This window comes from Aphelocoma coerulescens, chromosome 8, assembly GCF_041296385.1.
Source record: "Aphelocoma coerulescens isolate FSJ_1873_10779 chromosome 8, UR_Acoe_1.0, whole genome shotgun sequence".
Lineage (NCBI taxonomy): Eukaryota > Metazoa > Chordata > Aves > Passeriformes > Corvidae > Aphelocoma > Aphelocoma coerulescens.
Window position 1 is genome coordinate 23,374,274 of NC_091022.1, and position 21,254 is coordinate 23,395,527.

The 21,254-nt window shown below is 44.0% G+C and overlaps 1 protein-coding gene and 2 non-coding genes across 6 annotated transcripts; all 3 read right to left on the reverse strand.

Annotated features, from left to right (window-relative positions):
• Positions 1-1,562: 1,562 nt before the first annotated feature.
• KIF2C (kinesin family member 2C) lies at positions 1,563-18,799 on the reverse strand. Of its 4 annotated transcripts, XM_069023284.1 has the most exons (22): positions 18,674-18,799; positions 18,494-18,588; positions 16,609-16,710; positions 16,344-16,392; positions 14,551-14,583; positions 13,565-13,690; positions 12,717-12,833; positions 12,217-12,317; positions 11,873-11,968; positions 10,816-10,870; positions 10,568-10,730; positions 10,205-10,295; positions 8,559-8,622; positions 7,381-7,472; positions 6,985-7,127; positions 5,393-5,597; positions 4,828-4,938; positions 4,259-4,326; positions 2,958-3,060; positions 2,764-2,880; positions 2,277-2,403; positions 1,563-2,085 (listed from the first exon to the last, which is right to left on the reverse strand). In XM_069023284.1, the coding sequence occupies exons 1-22, from the start codon at positions 18,735-18,737 to the stop codon at positions 2,009-2,011; spliced, it is 2,199 nt and encodes a 732-aa protein (XP_068879385.1). In that variant the 5' UTR covers positions 18,738-18,799; the 3' UTR covers positions 1,563-2,008. The 4 variants fall into 4 exon arrangements, with proteins under 4 accessions (XP_068879385.1, XP_068879386.1, XP_068879387.1 ...); XM_069023285.1 differs by lacking the exon at positions 14,551-14,583; XM_069023286.1 differs by lacking the exon at positions 12,717-12,833.
• A 445-nt stretch (positions 18,800-19,244) lies between these two features.
• Positions 19,245-19,359, reverse strand: LOC138114403 (U5 spliceosomal RNA). Its single transcript, XR_011152614.1, has one exon. It is a non-coding gene; the product is annotated as a U5 spliceosomal RNA (small nuclear RNA).
• A 1,623-nt stretch (positions 19,360-20,982) lies between these two features.
• LOC138114423 (U5 spliceosomal RNA) lies at positions 20,983-21,097 on the reverse strand. The gene has a single exon (XR_011152634.1). It is a non-coding gene; the product is annotated as a U5 spliceosomal RNA (small nuclear RNA).
• Between the last annotated feature and the right edge of the window lie 157 nt (positions 21,098-21,254).

Genomic DNA, 21,254 nt, shown 5'->3' on the forward strand with positions numbered 1-21,254 from the left:
ACAATCCATAATGAAATTCAGCCATTTGTACTAAAATTGGTTCATTCAGTATGAATTTCCTGCACTGTCCACAAGATAGTGCTGTCAGAACACTTTTTCTGCAAAAGCAGATGACAGAAAATGCTTGGTGGGTAGGAAGACAAACCTGAGGAGTTTTCCAGTGGCATCCTCTCAAAAGGAAGCGTGGTGATATTTGAGTCCTGGGGTTTTTATGGTCACACAAGAAACTTGCCAGACTTTAACATACACCAGGAAGCTCCCACTGACTATTAAACAGCTGGCTCTCAGCAAGCCCCACTGTTAAATGATTGTTAATACATGCACAGCTGAACATTCCTTGTTTGTTTTGGGACTCTCGTGTCTGTTGGTGCTACCAGGGCAGGACAGGAACACAGCATTTTCCATTGCAATTGCACCAAGAGGCCCAGACTCAGGTCACTGTGTAGTTCTTCCCCCATCCAGGGTAGGAGCTGATGGCCTGCAGACCAGGTCTCCAACTCCTAGGGTGGATATATGGAAAACAAGCATTGCTAGGTCCACAGAGGGAAGGTAGTGGGCAATATTTTGTTCCTTGCCCAGGGAAAGGCTGGATAATCCAAGATAACACCTGAAGCAAAACAGGAGTGTCTTACTTTTGTCCAGACTTAGGGCATAACAGCCCTTGTACTCTGGCTGTGCTATCGTCGCACGATGCAGGCAGAGCCCAGGTCCAAGTCAGCTTTGACAGTTCAGAAACCCTCAGAATGCTCAGCCCCACTCTGCTCCCAGAACCTAAACTGTTGAGTGCCCCAGCTGTGGAGGAGGATTGTGCCTGGGCTGAAGTATCCCTTCCTTAGGTGCTTGTGACTAATGTCTACTCACATCCCTCAAAGATCTTTTGCTGTAATTTCCAGGCCAACCCTGAAACATGGCACACAAAAATTGATCCCATCCAGGCTGAATAACTGGCCTCCACTAGAGTTGGCATCACCAGATACACAGCAAGGATGCAGTCCACAGACAGGAGGTGCTGAGCTAGGGGGGCATTGTCACTTAAATTACACCCTTGACTTTCAGAGGGAGAAGGCAACTCTAAGAAAAGAGGGAGTAAGGGTAAGAAGGATCCCTTTGTGATTTGATGTTTGCATAGCTGGCTCCTGTGTTGCTAAACCCAGAGCCCACACAACTGTTTTGTGCTTTTGAAGACAAATGCTGAACTGAGCTGAACAAATAAGAAAGAGCAGGCACCAGCACATGCCTCACAACTGTTCCTGCCCTGAACCTACTCTTTCCCAGAGGACAAGGTGAGCAGGATGATCTGAACCCAGGCTGCACACAAGGGCCATGGCAGCAGATAGCTGCACCTAAGCCAGCTTCCCCCTTGTCAGGAGATCCCAGCAGGATCTCAAAATTAAGAGACAAAATGTATTTTGAGTGATTTTTATGTAAACTTTACAAGTATAAAGATTTTGAAAAGAAACTTCACCCAAGAAATCAGCCTCCCTACCAACAATAAGCCAGTCTTTAGGAGCTGTTAGACTTTACCAAAATCAGCAATAAATATTTTTTATAGGACAGATAACTAGATCCAACAACATTTATTTATTCAACTTCTTAAAATACTGGATTTTACAATCACATAGTCCATTTTCTTTCTAGAAAAGCAAAACTTGCAACAGTTTTGCAATGTTTCAAGCACATCTGGAAAAGGTTATATACTATACATGTGTATTTAGTTCTGTTAGGGGAGACCATTGTCACTAGCAAAGGGCCAGATGCCAGACATCTCAGGCAGAGACTACAGACTCTCAGGCCCCCTACCCAAGCATTGCAGCGGGTGCATTTTAGCACTTTGCTGAGTATCCTGATACAGGCCATGAAGAAAAAGGCTGCTGTGTTCACTGCCCTTGGGCATGTGACCTGCAGACACTACCACATTTAAAAGAGGAGTGATACAAACCACTGATGAACATGCAAGACAAGACAAGTGCATGCAAGATTGCTTGTGAACCAGGTTTTGCTGTAATGACTAAGGCCTCTGCCAGCTTATCTGCTTGCTGGCTTGCTCCTCCAGTTGCATGGCTGTCCCCAGGGCATCCAGTGTTTCTGTAAAGAAAGTTAAGAGCAACAGGGTGACTGATCTGGAAGCTGAATTTTCCAGCCAAGCTGTTGCTCTCAGCAGACTTCAGAGCTGTGCAGGACTGGATGCTCAAACCCCCACAGGTATGCTGGCATTAGTTCCAAGTCTTTGGAAAAGCCTTAGCAACAGTGCTAGTCAGATACAGGGTCTAACATACCTCTGACACTGAGGAAATTTCTTGAGCTGTCCTCTACAAAGTACTTAGCTCTGGCCACAAAGGTCTCAAGATCATAGTCTGGTTTCTCTGCAGTTCCCAAGAGGTAGTCAAGTTCAGTCGTCATTCTCTGTATTTACAAGGATAACAGTGATGAGAAATGGACTTTCTGGAAATTCAATTAGTTTCTTCAAATCTGGCAATCTAATCAACACAGCTGAGCTTCTACAGACCAGGAGCAGTCAGTGCTCATTAGCAGCAAGTAGAGGTTGCTATTTGGAGGGGAAAGGGAACTGGCAAAAGCACTGGAATGCCCCAGTTTAACCGGTTGAGCCAGAAAGTACAGGAAAAAGTTGGCAATGAGGAAAAAGTAACACCTCTGGTACAGCATCTTGCATTGCTGCCTCCCCAGCAGCACTTGGCTCAGACAAGTCAAGCTGCTGTCAACATATAGAAGGCAGCCTGGGCTGGGTTTGCTGCTTCCCCATACCTGTTTCAGTTCTCTGAGCTGTTCAACAACTTTCTCCTCCCATTCACTAATTTGAGTCATAACCTCTCGATAGCTGAACATGTGGGGAGAGAGTTCTTCCTCCTCATCCTTGGAGAACTGCAAGAAACAGCCCAGGTAAGAACAGCAAGTTGTTCCCAGCTTTGAGTTCTGTTTAGCCCACTGCACACACATACATTGAATTGAAGACCTGAGCCTTCTATACTGGTCTCTGTCTCCTCAGTCTCCATCTGACTCTGTGTGTCACTACATCCATCATGAGGGCTGAGCTCCTTCACTCTGCAACAAGAAGATTTGTCACTCAAATTCATCTTCGTCAGTTTCTTAGCTACAGCATCACAAAGCAGCTACTGCAATCAATCAGTGCTCAGCAAGAAACAATCAATCAGCTGCACTTCAAAAGTGGCACAATTACCATCCCCAGAACAGGCTTATGTGGGCAGAAGCCCCTGAAGACTGTGGGAAGGAAAGCCAGGAGATGTTTGTGTTAAGGAAACTTTCCTGTCCGGGCATCCAGGAGCCACTCTGGCAGTTACACCCACATCACTTGAGCTGGGACTGAAGCCCCTTCACAGTGGGTGGTACATATAACCTGGCACATAGCTCCTCAGGTCTCTGTGTGTGTGGCTATGCTATATGAAGGTTGCTCTCTTAGATTCTTAAGTCTGTTGGATTTGGAAGTAAGTTAGGCCTGTAAGTGAGATACTTTGTGCTTATAGTAAATTCAGTAGAATCTTATGTTAAATTATTTAAATTAGGCTACAGATTAGGTGCAGTTAAAATCTTTAGGCCTACACCATTGGTCTAGTCCAGGGCTATGTTTGACAAGGGGGTCCCATGAATCTTGTGACTCAAGGGGAGGGTCTCCCTTATTCCTTTTCATTCTTACCCCTTTTTCCATTTCCCAGGCTTTCAGGTAGATAATATTAGGTTGGTTTTGGTTTTAGATTGATTGATTTTAGTCAAATTTTTCTCTGTGTGCTTTAACCACCTAGTAAGTAGTACAGTGAACCTTGACAACAAACTCTGTCTTTCATTTAATTTTAAACCTGCTTTTGCTGATACCTTTGCCAGTGATTCTTTGAGTGACCTAAAACACTCATTTGTGACACATTCTTAGCACACCCTTACAGATGGGTCAACAAAGTACTACAAAAAGTAAAAGGCAAGGAAGCAACCATTCAGGACAGGGTAAACTCCCTCCAAGAACCAGGCCAGTCTGAAGTCTAGCGTGAGAGGAGATTCCTTTGAGGAAAAGACATTACTCATGGGTTTGCATCATCTCTATTATGCCTCACACAGAACACCCAGGTTAGTTTCATATGACAGCTCTAAGATACTTTGCTCCTAACAACCAACCTCCAGGTTGCCAATACAAACAAAACAAGAGAACCTGAGGTTCCAAAGGTCGGAGTAAAAGCAGCTAAAACACCTTTTTACAATAAGATTAGAATCCCCAGGTCAGAAAGGCCATTACCTGTCAGCGTATCTCAGTGTGTTTAAGGTGTACTCACACGAACTCATGCCTGGAGAAATCATTGCTATCTGCAAACACAAAAGAAACCTTAGTGACTCCTATCTTGACTTTTGCTTGTTAATGGTCTGACAGATCTCACCACACAGGTGGGACATTTGAGGACAAAGGGTTGGAGTTGAGACAGTCAAGTCCATTTTTCTTTATGGATTCTGTGGGACATGCCAGCATCCCTGTATCCAATTTTCTACTGGCTTTGTGTGGACCTGCTGTGCCTCACCATCCACAGAAAGCAAAGCCCTTTGAGAGCACACCAAGCTCTCACAGATTCACTGTATTAAAAAGACTTCCACAGCCCTGCTTCTACTGGAGCTGGGCATAACTCACCAATTTATTATCTCACTCACCATGGGCAAGTTTCCATGAGGTAAATGGGGCTTTTTGTTTGGTTGGTTTTTTTTAACAAGATCTGAAGCTTTCTGACTTCAAAACCCCCTCTCTCTAGAGGAACATGCAGCTATTTGGTCAAATTATAGAACCTAAGCACTGGGTTTGACATTGTGCATACTCACCATGCAGGTCCTTGAGTTTGCTCCTATGAAAGAGTCTCTTAGCACCTGGGTCAGCTTGCTCTCCCGAAAAGGGGTGTGAGACTTGTTCTGTCCTAAAGCTCGGATGCACTCCTACAAAATGACAAGTCTTGTGAATGCAGTATCAGCATCTCTCTTCAAACACCCCTGCAAGCTATCAACCACCAATTGCTGGTAAACCCAACAGGCTGAAGAATGGTCACATGTATTGCTCTAAGTTCTTCATAGTCTTCAAAATATACTCTGGGTATTTGACTGTCACAGGACAGTAGGTGTAGTCATCCTATGTCATAAAACCCCCCCAAAAAACAAGATCAACTTGAATGAAGCTTGAAATAGCTATACCAGTGTCTGTCCTGACAAGACTGCACTACTTTCCTGGAAACATTCCAAATGGAAGTTACTCTATTTTTAGGTTGCTCACATCCTAAACTAGTACTTCTTCCGTTGTTTTTAAATTGTACTGGAAAGAAACAGAACGGATAACCCCAGAGTTGAACAGAATCCACATGTGGATTATCACTCTGCTCCATGAGCTGTAGCTCACCTTCAAAGCCAGCAAGCTCTTATTGATTTCAGCACCTTCCATCCGTGTCTGCCGATCAGCACTAGATGTGTCTGCACCCCTTTCATTTCCTGCCAGGTCCACCAAGGAAAACTTGCCAATCATTTGTCCTCTTCGGCGCAGTATGATTTGGAAGCAGGCGTGTGAGCGTGAAGAGCTGGCATTTGCAAAAGTCTGCCCAGATGTCCTACAGCAAAGATGCAAACAAGCCTTAGAAATGTGTCACAGAAGACAACAGGTCCTGACAGCACTAGACAAGACTTGTAGCCATTCAATTAATCTCCTAGGGTTTATCCTGCACGTTATTACTCTGAGTTTGTGTGAATTATGGAATTGCTTCTGATATAAGAGCACAGAACTACTTGTGAAAAATATGAACCTGCACCCTGCTTATAGAGATTTAAGACTATTCAAGCTGCCTGGATCAACTCAGCCAGCCTACACTGGAATGCCTTTCTGAGTGCTAAAGCCTCACATGGACTTGAGCTGGAAGTCACACCTTCAGCACACCACATGTCATTTTCCTAATGCATCTGCCATTATACAGTAAGCTCAGCCAAGCTCCCCACTAAACAGCATTAGCTGTGCTAGCACATTACAATCATGGTAAATCCCTTTCTCCAGCCAAGCTGCCTTGGCACTTCTGCTGTGCAGCTGCACCTGCCCCATCACTGCAAGGCACAGAGTGATATCTTTCAATTTAAACCTCCCTGTGACCTTCACTGTCAATTATTCCCTGAGAATGCTGGCAGGTTCACTATTCCACCCACTACTGGTTAAAAAGGAGGGAGTAGTCTGAAAAGTTAAAACAGTTCTTAACTAAACTGCCAGCCAAAAAAGGATGCACAGAACGCTGAATAAGCTTTTAGGATGCACATATTTGCCCACACAGTGCAGTACAGAAGCCAAGGAGCTCTCATTTGCCTATTAACATTCCACAGCAGTTGCAACTTAACTGAAGCAGGTAACACTTGGTAATACAGATTTTAGCTCCCAATCAAAGACACCAGTATGATGCCAGAGCTGCCCCACCACAGCCTTTCGTGCCAGGATGACGCACCAAGCCTACGGCTGTCCCTTGGCACCTGCTTTCAAGGATTCTTTAGACAAGATTCCTGAACCACATACAGTATTTTTGTTGCCATTGGAATAACTCATCTGTCTGCAGTTAAGCCAAACCATTTTTGCAACTATGGTTCATACCAGCTGCTGTTCCCTGATCCTACAAGCCCACATGGAGCTGTTTGTATTCCTGTAAACTAGCTGATACTTCTAGAACGCTCCAAGGCAGCCATCTCCTCATGTGAATGGTTTCTCTTATTGGAGTTCCATGAGGACATACGAACGGGGAGCTCTGACGTTTTCTACGGAAGGCAGGCTGAACCCATCCCATCTAGTCCTTTATTGAGTAACCACTTTCTGGTATTCATGCAGAGGTGCTGCTCAGTGCCTTTACTGGGAACAACAAGCTTCTGTTTAAATCTCAAAGCACCAGCTACAGGCATCATATATGTTTTTCTAAACATGGAGATGCCACAGGACACGACCCTCTTAAAGGTTTTGAGGCATCAAACCTGCAGGCACTGCCAGTCGTGATCATTCTGATGACATCCTCAGCACAGCCAACTGGTTTCTCTTGGAGACCAACAACCTGGACCTGTTGCTTGCCATCCTCCAGGACTCGAAGCTTGGCCTTCTTATTCAAGAGGTCAAACACCTATATTTAGGCAACAAGATTGAGGCAAACCTGAACAGGGACTCCTTGTAAGTATTTTTTCCTGTCTTTATATAAAGCTATATAGAAACAGCATCTTTAACATAGACTTTCAATTCAATTCCAAACACACCAATAAAAACAAAATACATAGAACAATAGAAAGTATTAAGTTTGACTCAGCTCTATTTATGAAATATTCAACCAAAGAAATCAGGTCAAGATTTGAAAATTAAAAAAAAAAAAAAAATCATACCTTTCCATTGTATATTTCAAAGAAAGTCACATAGACTTCCAGATTCTGACTCCTGTACCTGGGCTGATTTAGGAGGAGGAATACATCTTGTGCTAGTGAGGAAAGACAGAAGTTAACTGGTTTAAAACACATTCTAGTTGCTACTTGATCTACTTTCAAACACTGCACAGCTATAAAGCAGTGTCTAGCACTGAGTGACAGTTATCCAAACAAATACTAACAATCAGTGCTGTGCTACCATCTGGAGAACAGATTCAGCAGCATCCTTATCCAGGGACTGAAAACAGGGGAATACAGAAGTTTCAACTGCTAATGTCACCCACAGACAACAATCCTTACTGCTCTGAGGGAACACTGGGATCTTCTATTGTTTTGGACAGGCCTGAAAAAGTCATGTGTTTGCATTTCAAGTGCATCTTGCAGAAAGTCTAGAAAACACACATCCCTGAACATCTGCATTGCTGCGGTTTGGAGACAATATACCAGATTAGTTGAGCCTGTGGCTGGATCCAGCACAGCTTTTCACAATTAAGCTCCAGACTTTGAAGCTGAGCTGAAAAGCAAAGACTCCTTCAAGGCCAGTCATAACTATTTTTCAGAGATCAGCCAACAGTTGTTCCTGGTTCAGCTGCCTTGCTGCAGACTAGTTTCACACTGTGTCTTTCTAAAGGGAAGGTAAAGGTTAGGTTTCATAGTACTTTCCAGGCATTATATTAAGAAGGTGCTTCTAAGCATCCATTTTCTGAAATAATTTTGGACATGCTAGGTTTTTTTGCATTTAAGGCTTATAGGAAGTAACACAATACATACATCCTTTCGCATAACAAGTTTTATATCACAAATGGGTAGAGTTGTGTTGTACTCAGATATGAGTGAGACAAAAGCAAAGCAGAAGAATCAAAATGAAATGGTTCTGCCCAGCAAATGCCTAATTAGAAAATGTGTCATCTCTTTGCATCAGAAAAAAATATCTTCTAGTGGAGGAAAAATATTTTGTTAAATGAATAAAAAAAAACAATCATACCTCCTGCAAACACCAGCTCTTATTATTGAAAACACAATTACTTTATGTATCTTCTACTGGACATGTTTAAAATAACCATACAAAACCATATCTTCTCTAGTTAAGAAAAACAAGCATTAATTTGACTTTTGTATCTATAGAAGAATCAACTTACAGGCAAAAGCATATATGCCCTTTGAGGCATTCTGGGTTCTCCCTGAGAAGTCTCCACCCATAGTCTGTGAAGAGAAAAGGCCAGAGGTCAGGCATGGCACCAACAAGTCAGCCTATCTGATCTTAGTCCCAAAAACAGACTAGGAAATTACCATAGATAAGCCCCAGTGCCAGTGAGATTACTGGAACACAGTGCCAAATTAGTTTGCAGATTCTCTATCAGTTCAGAAAGAAGATCTGGCCTACACAAAGCAACAGCTGAATGCCTGTAAGGCTCTGGGGTGCAGAGTCAAAGCAGTTGTTCCTCCAAGGAAAATGTATGGCATTGACAGTGCAACCAAACAGCCTCTGGTCAGAAGAGATAAAGCTTCATTTGTTAGGGTCTAGGTTGAATAACATTTTTGCTGCTACTTGGAAAAGTTAACATGACATGAAAATACAAATTTAGAGCAGACAATACCGTTAACTCCTTTGACCGAAGTATCTTTAATCACAACAAAATTTTCAGTTAGTGCAATCCTAGTGACTTGCTCTACCACTGTTATTTAAAACACAGCTCAATCCCATGACACATTCTCAATCTACCAGAATTTAATGTGCAGCACTCCAGTCTCAAGGTACAGCTGTTGTCCTTGCTGTCCTAGTGCTCCCCTAGGATTGGGAAGGGAAAGTAACTTCACCTATGATTTTAGTGCATCACAGCTGTATTCCACAGCTGTAATGATGCTCAGATAAGCAGGTTTCTCTGCCCTTCCCAGTGCAATGAAAGCAGCCTGTGTTCAAACTTCCAACAGCTTCCAACTTTGTCTGGATTACTGGAAGAGATCTACAGCTCACTATATAACACTAAAGATAGGAGGTGCTAGCCTAAAACTTGCCTCTGACACTGAATGACAGCAACAACTCTGATTACTCAAAGCAGTGCCTTAGCCCAACCCAGTGCAGATCACTGTGGTTTGAAGCAAACACTTCTTGTGGATCAGAACAGCACATTTGACTCCACTGTCATGCTGTGAGGATTCTTACCCACAGTTCCCAGAAGAAGAAAGTTAAAGACAACACAGCTGTTGAAAATTTAGAGCAAGCTTTATCTTTTGAGACAGAAAACAATTTTCACAACTCTTGAAACTGCAGCTGTTAGACTGGAAGGAGTGGTTAGAAAGCAAACACGCTAACTCACCCACTTCACAAACAATACCAGATCACTTAAGTATTTATGTGCATCAAGAGTGTTATTCTTATATAATTGCTGAAGTCTTTGGAGTGTCTCCAAGCTCAAAACACAGGATAGACAGTAGCCTTTGTCTCAGATGGAGGCTAATAGCCCCACTTTTCAGTCAGGAGTTAAACAGCAACAGGCATTTGAGGCAAGGAATAGTCATGACTAAAACTGACATGTCAGGACATCCTAAATCTTTGAAAAGCCACCTATGGGGGATTTTAGTACACTTTTCCTGACAACCTCGAAGGAAACCCACTAATACATAAAGCTACAGAAAAAGAGATAACATCTTACAAAGTATTAGCTTTAAGACAATAAAACCAAGGTCCAAACTTCTTACACGATCCTACTCATGCTCAAACATCAGGGAGCTTTGAAATACTTTATCAAAGCTAGAAAATTTGAGACCCTGGGGAAAAACTTACATGTGTCTTGCCACTGCCTGTCTGGCCGTACGCAAAGCATGTCGCCTTCCCACCCTCAAAGATGGTCTCTACAAGAGGTCTAGCAGTGAATCTGAACATTCAACAGATAAAAACTAGTTAAGGCAAATATTTCATACCCTGCTTCATCATCATCAGTTTTAAGAAAAAAAAAATAAAAGCAAATCCATAGGCAATCAGCAAGGCCATGCCAAAAATAAGCTTGAGACTTTTCAGTCCTTTGGCTTCCTCCAAACAGGATTTTAATACTTATTTCAGGTAACAGTTTCTTTAAGCTTAGATGCCATCTAGCCATAGCTCCATGCTTTTATCTGAAAGTCATTCCCAGTGGGCAGCAAGCATTACCTGTATACCATTTCATTCGAAGAAGTTTCATCAAATGAATAGTCAAATCTAAATGTTTGGGTTTCAAGGTATTTTGTTAGGTCCACTTTCTGCTTTGGCTCATGCACCATCAGGACATACTTGCTCGGAACAGTAACCACATCACATTCCTTTTTGAGAAGTTCTGTTGACAGAAAAGACCCTCAGTTTTAACAAAAATGAACAAAGTCAAACTGTTCAAGACAGAGCTGTTTGGTCAGTACACTCACCTTGCCTATTGAGAGGGCGCTTTCTCACACAGACACAAATCCTGTGCTCTTCTATCTAAGAGAAAAGAAAAGTAAGAAAAGACGTAATTATTTTCCAGTTACACTCACTCTTTATTACAGAGAGATCAGATGCTTCCTCACATCCATTTTTCTATACGCTGATCAGTTGCTTCTGAGCCGACCCACTCATGCAGGGATGTCAATCTTAAAGTGCATTCAGTGAAAGAACAACACTACAAATAGTTTACCTTTATGTAGCATTCTCCAACATATCAGGTGGAAATGCTGCAATGCTATAGAAAGTGCCCCAAGTACTCTGTACCAGAAATAGTAAAAAGTGTAGTCCTCAGCCAGCTTTCCAACAAAACTTACAATATCAATGCTGCAGCTATGGTCAAATAATTAATCAGGCAAATTAATACTGTCATTTACCTCAGAGGTTTTTGTGATCTGGAGTTCTTTACTGATGCAGCAAGTTTAGCTATTTGTGCAGCACAGCTACACATCAGATGAGCTGGGAAGTGCATATGCCATTGGGTGAGACAGAAGGCAAAGGTAACAAGCTCTTCTCCTGTCACACAGTGATATGTACACTGTGGTTTTTAATGGCTGAGGGTACTGACCAAGCCAGGGTTCTCTAGTTTTTAACCTCTACTTTTGCTCCTCCACTTTTTGAGGTATTTAAAATCCATATGACCTACTTATATTAACATGTTCTGTAATAGGTCAACAGCCCATTTTAAATTATACCTGTTCCTACAACAATGGCTGTGCCACTAACAAACTCTGAAAAACCTGATGGTCACACATCATTGCATGGTAATTGCTGAACCACAGGCTCTTCACTAGTGACACATGCAAAGTAAAACAAGAGAGCTTAGCCCTAAATAGTGAAGGCAAGTGACCTCACGGATACCACCAGCTGCCTCAAGCTCAGAAAAAGCTCAGAGGATTTCCAAGGTGCAGTGATGCACCAACTGCTTGATGTCAACATTTTCAGTACAAAATAGAGAAATCTGTCTACAGGCTGCAGTTAGTAGCCTCAGTATTTACTTACTGGATCAGTTATAGATATTGGCTGGCAGTTTAAAGTTTCTCTGAATTCCTTGATCATACGTGCAAACTCCCAGTTTGGACAGGTGCTGTCAAACTCCTGCATGGAAAAACCATGGATGTGAATGTAATTGATCTGTTACAACAAAAAAGGCCCCAGAACCTACTAAATAAGCAGCTGTGTGCAATTAAAAGCATTTTACAACATTCAGAACTTTCTGAAACCAGAATCAATTCACCTTTATGTACAGCTTTCTAAGAACTGTCCAAACTAGGTTTTGTTTTCAACTACTGTTGTACAGTGTCCTACAGAATTTCCCCTTACAGGTGTATTGTAGAGTACTCCACCTGGGCTCGTTTTATCCTGATTTCACTAATTTGAGCTCTCTTTTCTTCTCTCTTGTTTCTCATTTTCTCCATCTCTTTCACAATGTTAGATCGTCTTCGAACTAGATAGAATGAAAACAGTTCCTTGGATTAAATTTTCATACTAGGTTTTAAGCACAAGACAAATATTTCAACTTTTCCAGGTTGCTGACAGACTAGCTCATACAGGAAACAATCACCTTCAGAAGGATGGCCATTAATTTTGCAGCACTTCCTTCCCAAACCAGGTCTATCACAGAAACTGCCTCTGAAGTCATGCTACCACCCTAAAGCAAAGGCAGCATTTGAGGCAATACCACTATAACAGAATTACACATCTCTAATAAAAAATGATCAAGATATTCTGTCTTGCTGCCAAAGTCACATTTTCAAAGCTTTAGTTTCTGAGTGTACAAAGCAGCAATCACATAGCGATTCATTGCTGACTGATGAGTCAGTTTTTATCCACTGCTCCCTGGTACCTGGGCTGTCTGAAGAGCACTTTCTAGCAGCAGGCAGATGATTCTCTGTATTTCCATTTACACTTGATAGTGAGGCTTCTGTAACACAACCCAGCCCACTAGCCCTGGTTTGGCCAGCTGCAGAAAGAAGCCAGACCAAAACCAATAATTAGATTGCAGAGATCAAGAATAATTTTGTAATTTCTAAAGCCTCACAGACCACAGGCATTGCTCAACTCCTGCAGCAGGAGATAGAACAATCTAAAACCTGTGGTAAATATGCAAGTAAACTTTTAAATCCTTTGCCAATCACCAGCTTTTATGCAACGCTGCAAATCAAGGCCAAAACAACTAGACAAGAGTTTAGTATCGAGCTTCTTATTTCAGTGTTTTTGTAGAACTTAACATGCAAGGCATGCCCTCAGCTATTCATAGAGTGGCCTGGTAAAATAAATAACTACAATTTTGTAATTCAAGAAGGCTCAAGTGATTGCTTTACTCAACCTGTATAGGTAAAACTATCACCAGTATAGTTACAGGGTGTGTTGTCTGCAGTGTTAAGGCACTTCTCTTCCCACTCTAGCCACTTTATGGCATTAAGCAGCTACCACATCCACCTAACATGCACAACCACAGCTCTGGATAAGAAAGTACATCATTATGCACAACATTGTTTCCAAAGTCCTTTGGAAAACACTTCAGGAAGGAGCTCTGGATATTTGCAGAGTGGCAGACCTCTAGGTCTCTCATTTTATCTATGAAAGAGTTCAGGTTGCTCTCCCACTAGGATTTGCAGTTTGAATAATTAAATGCACACAAAGTGAAAATTGTTTCACATTAAGAATTCACTGGAATGTTTCTCCACTCACCAGGAAGTGACAAATATTTTCTGGATTGCAAAGAAGTGCAGGGATCTACTGCCATCTCATCTTCCTGCACTGGGAAGCTGCACTGGGATTCTGTGATAGCAGTCATCCTGGAACGGCCACGCACAGCTTTGGAAACAGGAATCCAGAGACACTGAGACACTTGCAATTAATCAATTGCTCACAAAGTACAGAGCAGTGGAGAACAAAGTATGGTTAAAAGAATCTTTCCGATCAGCAACGTGCAGGACAAAGCAATGCATGTGGGTGAAAAGTGATCAATAAACACAGCGCTACAGAAAAGCAAACACTTCATTCCAGATTTGCAATTCCAGTGAATTTCTTTCAGATACCACTAAGGATTCACATAAGGATATGGCAGTTCCAGCACCTTAATACCTAGAAAGGAGGACGTTTCAAGTTAGAGAATTGCTAAAACCTCCAAAGCTTCACACTTGCAGGGCTGTTTGAATTAACTCTTTGATGGTGACAAGGGTACTGCAGCCTGGCAAATGGCCATGGGCAGCATTGTGCCCACCCACCATGAGGGCACCCACACACAGGCTGTGTGTGGTGCACAGTAGGCTGGGAGCTCCATGGCACTACATTCAGCTAAAAGACCCTGTATAATCACAACAGCAAGTCTTTGAAAAAAGTCCCTTTGTAGGCAGTCTCCATTTTCATATGCCAAGGTATTTCTTTCACTGAGATAAAGTCCTTTACAAAGCTTCCTAGGGGAAGGATTGGAATGTTTACCTCAATAGATTTGTTTAAAAAAAGCAAATCTGATATGAAAAAGGAAGTGTGATGTGCAAGCTAGAACTCCCTTCACCTCTCATGACTAGCAATTATTAAAATTTATCCAGAATGAATCACTATTATTTCAAAGGACACCAGATCTATTGAAGACCAAGGGTTCATTTCAATTCTGAATCAAATTCCTTAGAACCATACCCAAAATTCAGTGCCCCTGCCTGTTAACTCTTTACCTTGAATCTTCTGCTCATGTGCAGAGGTGACTGCTGCAATTTTAGAAACAAAAAGAATCAGTTTCATTATACTGAAAAAGGGCATTTTATTCCATTTTCTCTTGTCACACATGTCCAGACCTGATCTCATCTCACACTCAGCAGCACTATTTCTATAAACGCTGGTGCTCCTGGACAAGCAGATTAACTGGAGGATTCACTTCATCTAAATGGGTTTCATTCAAGTGATTCTTGTATATTAGGATATTCAGCATCCTCAAAACTTCCTATTGATTCGTGGGACTGAGGCAGTATCTACTTCTTAATTAATTCTGAAAGCACTGCTTCTGCTTCTCTCCTTTCCTGAATAAGATGGAGACAGACACCTTCTGATCTTCTTTAATTTGTTTCGTCTAAGAACAAGTCTGAAGCCAGTGTTAGCTTTCTAATCGGTGCAGCACAGAGTTTGCAACAGGACAGATGCCCTGATACTCCTGGGCTTTAGCTAATTATAACAACAGAAATTATTTGATGAATACTGAGAACACTGCTTCTCTTAAGCTCTGAGGAGGTCTTCAGGGACAAGACTGTGCCAGTAGGACAGGCAACAGATATTTCAGATATACAATTAGATTCTATACTTCAGGAGAGCTGTGACCTCTGCAAGGACATCTTTCCATCAACCAGCGCCTGGATTAACACACCCTGTGTTTTCCAGCTGGCTATCCAGTTCTATTAACAGACCTATATATAGACTGTCATAATTTTACCACATCATTTTGCTTTTCAGTTCACAAAATTTATGGAGTTCTCTGAATTTGAGAAAGATCAGGATACTCTAGTACAGAACAATTTCTTACACTTTAAGATTCTTGGACAACTCCTGCCTCTCTGGTGCCAGGCAATTTGTACTGTTGTCTTCTGGGACCAGCTTCCCTGTCTTGCATTGCATGCAACAGAAGAGGGTAGACAAGCCCAGATGTTTTGTTTACAGCTCAATTGCATGGAGAAGCACAAGTTTTGGCTAACTATGCACTTTAAGAGAATCATTAAATTAGTAATGATTCAAGCTCAGCATCACACAGTGATAGACACAAATATCACACAAGTAGACCTGTAATGCTGCTATTTGCAATTCAAACAGCATAAGGAGTCAGCTAATAAAGCTAAAAGAAGGTAGACAATAGGCATTTTCTAACTCCTGACACCTCAGGAAGAACAATTTCTTAGCAATCCCACACTGACATCTCTATCTACTCTTCTGGCTTTGCTCAACACATTGTACTGACATGCAATCAGGGAGCTGGGCACACCAGCTGGCACTTTGGCTGCCTGCTCTGAAAACGTCTCCAAGCATAAAGATCTACTTATTGTCTAGGGAGACTGCTTGATGAGGAGACATACATTTGTCACTGCTATTTCTTTCTTGTCCTTTCCACTCTCATTTTGACACTTTTAATCTTAATAACTGCCACTTAACTTCTGTTGTTTGTGGCATTTGCAAAACTCCATACAGAACTTTAAAACTCACTACAACAGCAACTGCCTAGTGACATTTAAAGCAGGGAATAACTACAGCAGAAGAGGAGAACACATCCACAAACCCCAGCTCACAGGAGCAGGACCGCAACCTGTTAGGAAACTTCCTGCCCTCGGGAGTCCAAAATATTGGTATGAGACAGTATCCTCTTTGTTAGCACTGCCTGAATGAGCAGCCTTATGATGCACTAAAGTAGAATATTATAGCTACAATGACAGACCAGCACAGTTCCACAAGTGTATAGCAGAGAAAAAAACCCAAAACATTTTCTCACCTTCCCGGGGAGCAGGAATTTTTGAAAGTGTTGTTCTACGCTTCTGTTTCTGAAAAACAAGGAATGCTGTAAACAATTGCAGTAAGCAGCAAACACCTAGCACTGCTCTCTCTTCAGGGCATCATCAATACAACAAGGATTTCTGACCGAAGTTTAACTATGAGACAGAAAAGACAAGTAGAGATCTCAAACTTTAAGAGTATTATATATAACAAACCTATGCTTTAGTACCTTAGAAAAAACTAAACTACTTTAAAGCACTTACCTGTAAAGTTACATTGTCTTGCAAAGGAACATTTTCTTTCACATCAGCAGCAGGTAGTTCTAATAATTCAGGATTTATTGCAATCACATCATTAATATCAACCTGCAAGAGCAAAGGCAGGATTTTACATAGTGGAATATTGCTGCTACCACTTAGGAATTGTTTTTTCCTAATCTGGACTTTCAGTGAAGGCAAACAAACTTGACCCACTGCCTGCTAAATGTTACATTAAAATTGCTTGGAAGAGTAAAACAGTAGTTCCTATTCCATTTGAACAGTCTGGTACATCTAAATACACCAGACAAAATGTGCTAGTTAAGCCATTTACCGTCATCTGCCAAACACCACACAGCTCTGCAGGTGCCATAGAGCACTCTGAAGAGAAGGGCAAAGCCCATTTGACATCCCCTGCTCTAATCTCTCACTGCTAATCTTAGTAAATCTCAGCAGCTCTGTGGCTTCTGTGCTAGGAGAGCATTAAGTGTTTACTGTGTGATTGTGCTTACCGAAATAAACATCAAATAGCTGCTTAGACTCTGGGAAATGAAGGATTCAGCATTTAATCCATAACTTAACTCAGCTGTATCTTCACTTGCTACTGCAAACGATGGGGCACCCTGGCAAAGGCAGGGATAGGGCAGGCTTGAGGACAAATACAGCAACACAGTCTCTGTTCTGTTTTTCAAAACTATCCCTGATGAAGAGATTGGAAGCACCTATACACAAAAATTCCACTATCACAGCAGCTTGCAACTGGAATTGCAACCTAACAAGGCAACACAAGCACCACCAGGAAGTTCTTGAGTTCTCAATTAACTTTGGAATTATTTAAATAAGAGTCCATGAAAACAGAAGAAAGCAAGTAGGTGAACCTCTCTAAAATGTGAAAATACCACTTTCTAGCATAAGAGAAATAATCTATATAGTCTAATTCATATGGAATTGGTTAGCAGCTAATTGGAAAGTGAATTAGCTCAGAAACAGGTATGTGGACAATATATGTATGTGTAAGCACATACACAGTATATATACATAAGCACATACACAGTATATATACATAAGCACATAAGAAATCTGCTGGATTTTGAAGTATCTTCCTAAAGATTTAATATCTTAACACATACAAGCAATTTAGCCAGAAATTATATCTGAACATGTATTTTTTTTTATATTTGAATGCAGCAGGCACATGCACAGAGTAAGATTTGGTTTCAAACAACCAGCCAATGGCAACTTCTAAGATTTTCACTGAAGTCCAGAGGCTGCACATTTCTAGAGACACCAGAAGGACAAGTACATTTGCTCAGTGACAGAGACTTTTTCAAGTGACAGGATTTCAGCCACATCAGCCTCAAATGCCCCAGACTCCCCTCTTTCCCATCCCATCTCACACTGTATTTATTTTATATTGGTGCAGAGACTCAGGAAATCAAACCCAGGCCTGTTAACACGGCACCTTATTAGTAATAGATTTTAAGGAAAGCCTGAAGGCCATAGTAAAAGACATGGAAAGCCAACAAACAGCCCAAAGAGCTGGAAAACTGGAATCTTGGGACATTCAGCATCAGCAGTCAACAGTGCAAGAGGCCCAACACCTCCTTGATCCCTTCTGGAAGGCAAAAGGTGCAGCTTTGGCACTGCAGCTCTCACACCTTACCTTGGTACATCTGGGGCATTGCTTTCATTACGTATAAAACAAGGAGAGCGCGGAGCGAGCTGCAGCAGCGCGGGACAAGCGCTGCCCATCCAGCGGGGCAGAAGAGCTGCGCCACTCCTGACGAGCCTCGGGCTGCCGGGGGCGCGTCCCGCCGGGGGCACGTCCCGCCGGGGCCCGGGAGCGCTGGAGCACCCGGGGAAGAAGGGGCCGCGAGCAGCTGTCACCCACCTCCTTGCCTTTGGTGGCGGCGCCCTCAGACCACTCCACGGTCACGCAGGAGTGCTCCACGTTCACCACCTTCACCGTTGCCTTATGGATTAAGCCTGGAAAAAGCCGGCATTGAGCCCCAACCTGGCCGCCCCACGCCTCGGCCGGGACCCTGCAAACTCCCCATTCCCCACTCCTCACCATTGCTCCGCTGGATGTTAATGACGACGCCGGGGTGGACATTGCGGTAGAGGCCGGAGTCCATGGCACGGGAACAGGAACCGCGTCCCACCCCAGCAGCGAAACACCCGCCCGGCAACCGCCGCCGGTTTAAACCCCGCGCGCCGGCGTGCCGCGAGGGCTGCCGGGAGTCGCAGCGGGACTACATCTCCCGGCAGGCTCCGCCCCCGCGGCAGTCCCGGGATTGTCGTATGCTGTGGGGCGCGAGGTCTGCCGGGAGATGTAGTCCCTTGGGCGCGGGCAGGACTGCGGCTCCCGGGGAAGGGAGGTCGGGGCGGTCGGCCCTGCTGCGTGAGTTGCGGCTTGGAGCGGGCGGAGGCGGCGGTCCCGGGAAGGACTGCGGAATGCCCCAGCCGCGGTCGGACAGACCAGCCTCGGGGCCGGAAGAACGCTTAAGTGCGAGTGGAGACCCCAGAGAAAGTAGACAAGCGTGACTACTTTTGGAACACGTGGGCAATCGTTTTTATAGCGATTAAAAAAGCTCTGTAGTGAACATATTGAAATCAATCTGTTTTTAAACCGGAACAAATGTAGCTCTACCGAAGTAGAGCCTCAAAAAATTACTCGACACTCGTGCCTGTTCCTCTCCACGGAAATCTTTAGTAAAAGGCGAAAGATTTATACGATCTGAAGAGAAACCAGAGTATGCCACCTAGCCCCTCCCCAACATAGGCGCCGTCTGCTCCACCCTCCCGTAGTCAGGGCGACACCCGGCCCGTTTGTTGTTCCGGCTCCGCATCCCCGGTGCGGCCCCGGGGAGCGCATACGCCGGGCAGCGCTCACAGCCCGGCGGGGCAGCGGCCGCAGCGCTGGGCAGCGGCGGGGCCGGACAGCGGCGGGACCGCGGGGCAGCCTGGGTATGCAAATCAGGCCGGTGACGGGGCGGGGCGCGCTCAGCCCCGCCGGGCGCTCCGGGGCTGCGGCCGGGCCCGGTCCGCAGCCTCAGCAGGGCTCGCGGGTTCCCGTCGTGGTTTAACCCCAGCTGGGCACCGTGGAGCCCCTCGCTCACTGCCCCCACCCCTCGGGAAGGGTAAAAATGAGAAACTCATGGGTTGAGACTAAGGAGTTTAACAATTAAAATAAAATAGTATTAAATTAAAAATTGTAAGGAAAATAAAACAGAATCATAGAATGGTCTGGGTTGGACGAGGCCCTAAAGATCATCTCGTTCCCATCCCTGTGCCATGATTAGGCACACCTCCTACTAGACCAGATTGCTCCAAAAGCCCCATCCAACCTGATCTTGAGCGCTTCCAGGGATAGGGCAGGCACAACTTCCCTGGGCAACCTGTTCCAGCACCTCGCCACCCTCACAGTAAAGAATTCCTTTCAAATATTCAGTCTAAATCTCTCCTCTTTTAATTTTTAAACGTTCTCTCTTCCCCTATCACTACATGCCTTTGTAAAAAGTCATTCTCTCTTTTTTATAGGCCCCCTGTAAGTATTGGAAGGCCTCAATAAGATCTCTCCAGAGCCTTTTCCAGGTTTAACAACCCCAGCTGTATCAGCCTATCTTCACAGGAGAGAGGCTCCAGCCCTTTGACTATTTTCATAGCCTCTTCTGGATTTGCTTCAACAGATCCATGTCTTTCCTGTATTGTGAACCAGAGAGCTGGATTCAGCAGTGAAAGGGCAGAATTGCCTCCCCTGACCTGCTGCCCAGGATGCAGTTGGCTTTCTCACTGTTGGTTCATGTCCAGGTTTTCACCTATAAGAACCCCCAGTTCCTTCTCAGCAGAGTTGCTCTCAGTGAGTTTTCCAGTCTGTGTTCTCCAGTTCTTCTCATGTCTGGGATTGTCCAGACCCAGAGGCAGCACGGGGCACTTGGACTTGTTGAACTTCATGAGGTTCTTGTGGGTCCACCTTTGCTCAGGTCCCCCTGAATGGCACCCTGTCCATCAGGTGTGTCACCCACACCACTCACCTTGCCAACTGGCTGCGGGTGCACTCAACTCCCACTGTCCGTGTCCTTGATAAAGATACTAAAAGCCCCAGCCCCAAGACACAGCCCTGAGACACCGCGTTTGTCACCTGTGTCCACCTAGACATAATGTCAATGGCCACAGCATCCTGGCCGCGCCCGTCCAGCCAATTGCTATAATCCACCCTTGAAATCTGGACACAGACCCATCGTGGATGATCCAATTACCAGTTTCCCTACTTCTCACATGACCTACCCAGTCACAGCTCCCTCAGCTGCCTACAAACAACACACCGACCACCCCTCAGACACTCTTTATTTATTTCTATTTTTCAACCACAACAAAGATAGCTCCACCGAAATGGAGCCTCAAAAAATTTCTCGACACTCGTGCCTGTTCCTCTCCACGGAAATCTTTAGTAAAAGGCGAAAGATTTATACGATCTGAAGAGAAACCAGAGTATATCACCCCTCCCCCTCGCACATATGGCGTCCCTCAGCTGTCTCTCTCTAGGACACGGCGACTTTGGGGCCTCCCCATCGGGTCTCCCGCCGCCCCGGCCTGTTCCCGTGGCAGGGACATGGATCCAGCCCGCGCCCGAACGCAGCAGTCCCGGGGAG

Excerpts from the sequence above, each read along its gene's own strand:
- KIF2C (XM_069023284.1), bottom strand. The coding sequence starts at position 18,737 with ATGGACTCCGGCCTCTACCGCAATGTCCACCCCGGCGTCGTCATTAAC. Across the intron at positions 13,691-14,550 it reads ACATGAGCAGAAGATTCAAG|CTGTGCGTGGCCGTTCCAGG; the intron begins GTAAAGAGTTAA and ends CTGTTTCCAAAG. Across the intron at positions 11,969-12,216 it reads TCAGGATAAAACGAGCCCAG|GAGTTTGACAGCACCTGTCC; the intron begins GTGGAGTACTCT and ends TTTTCCATGCAG.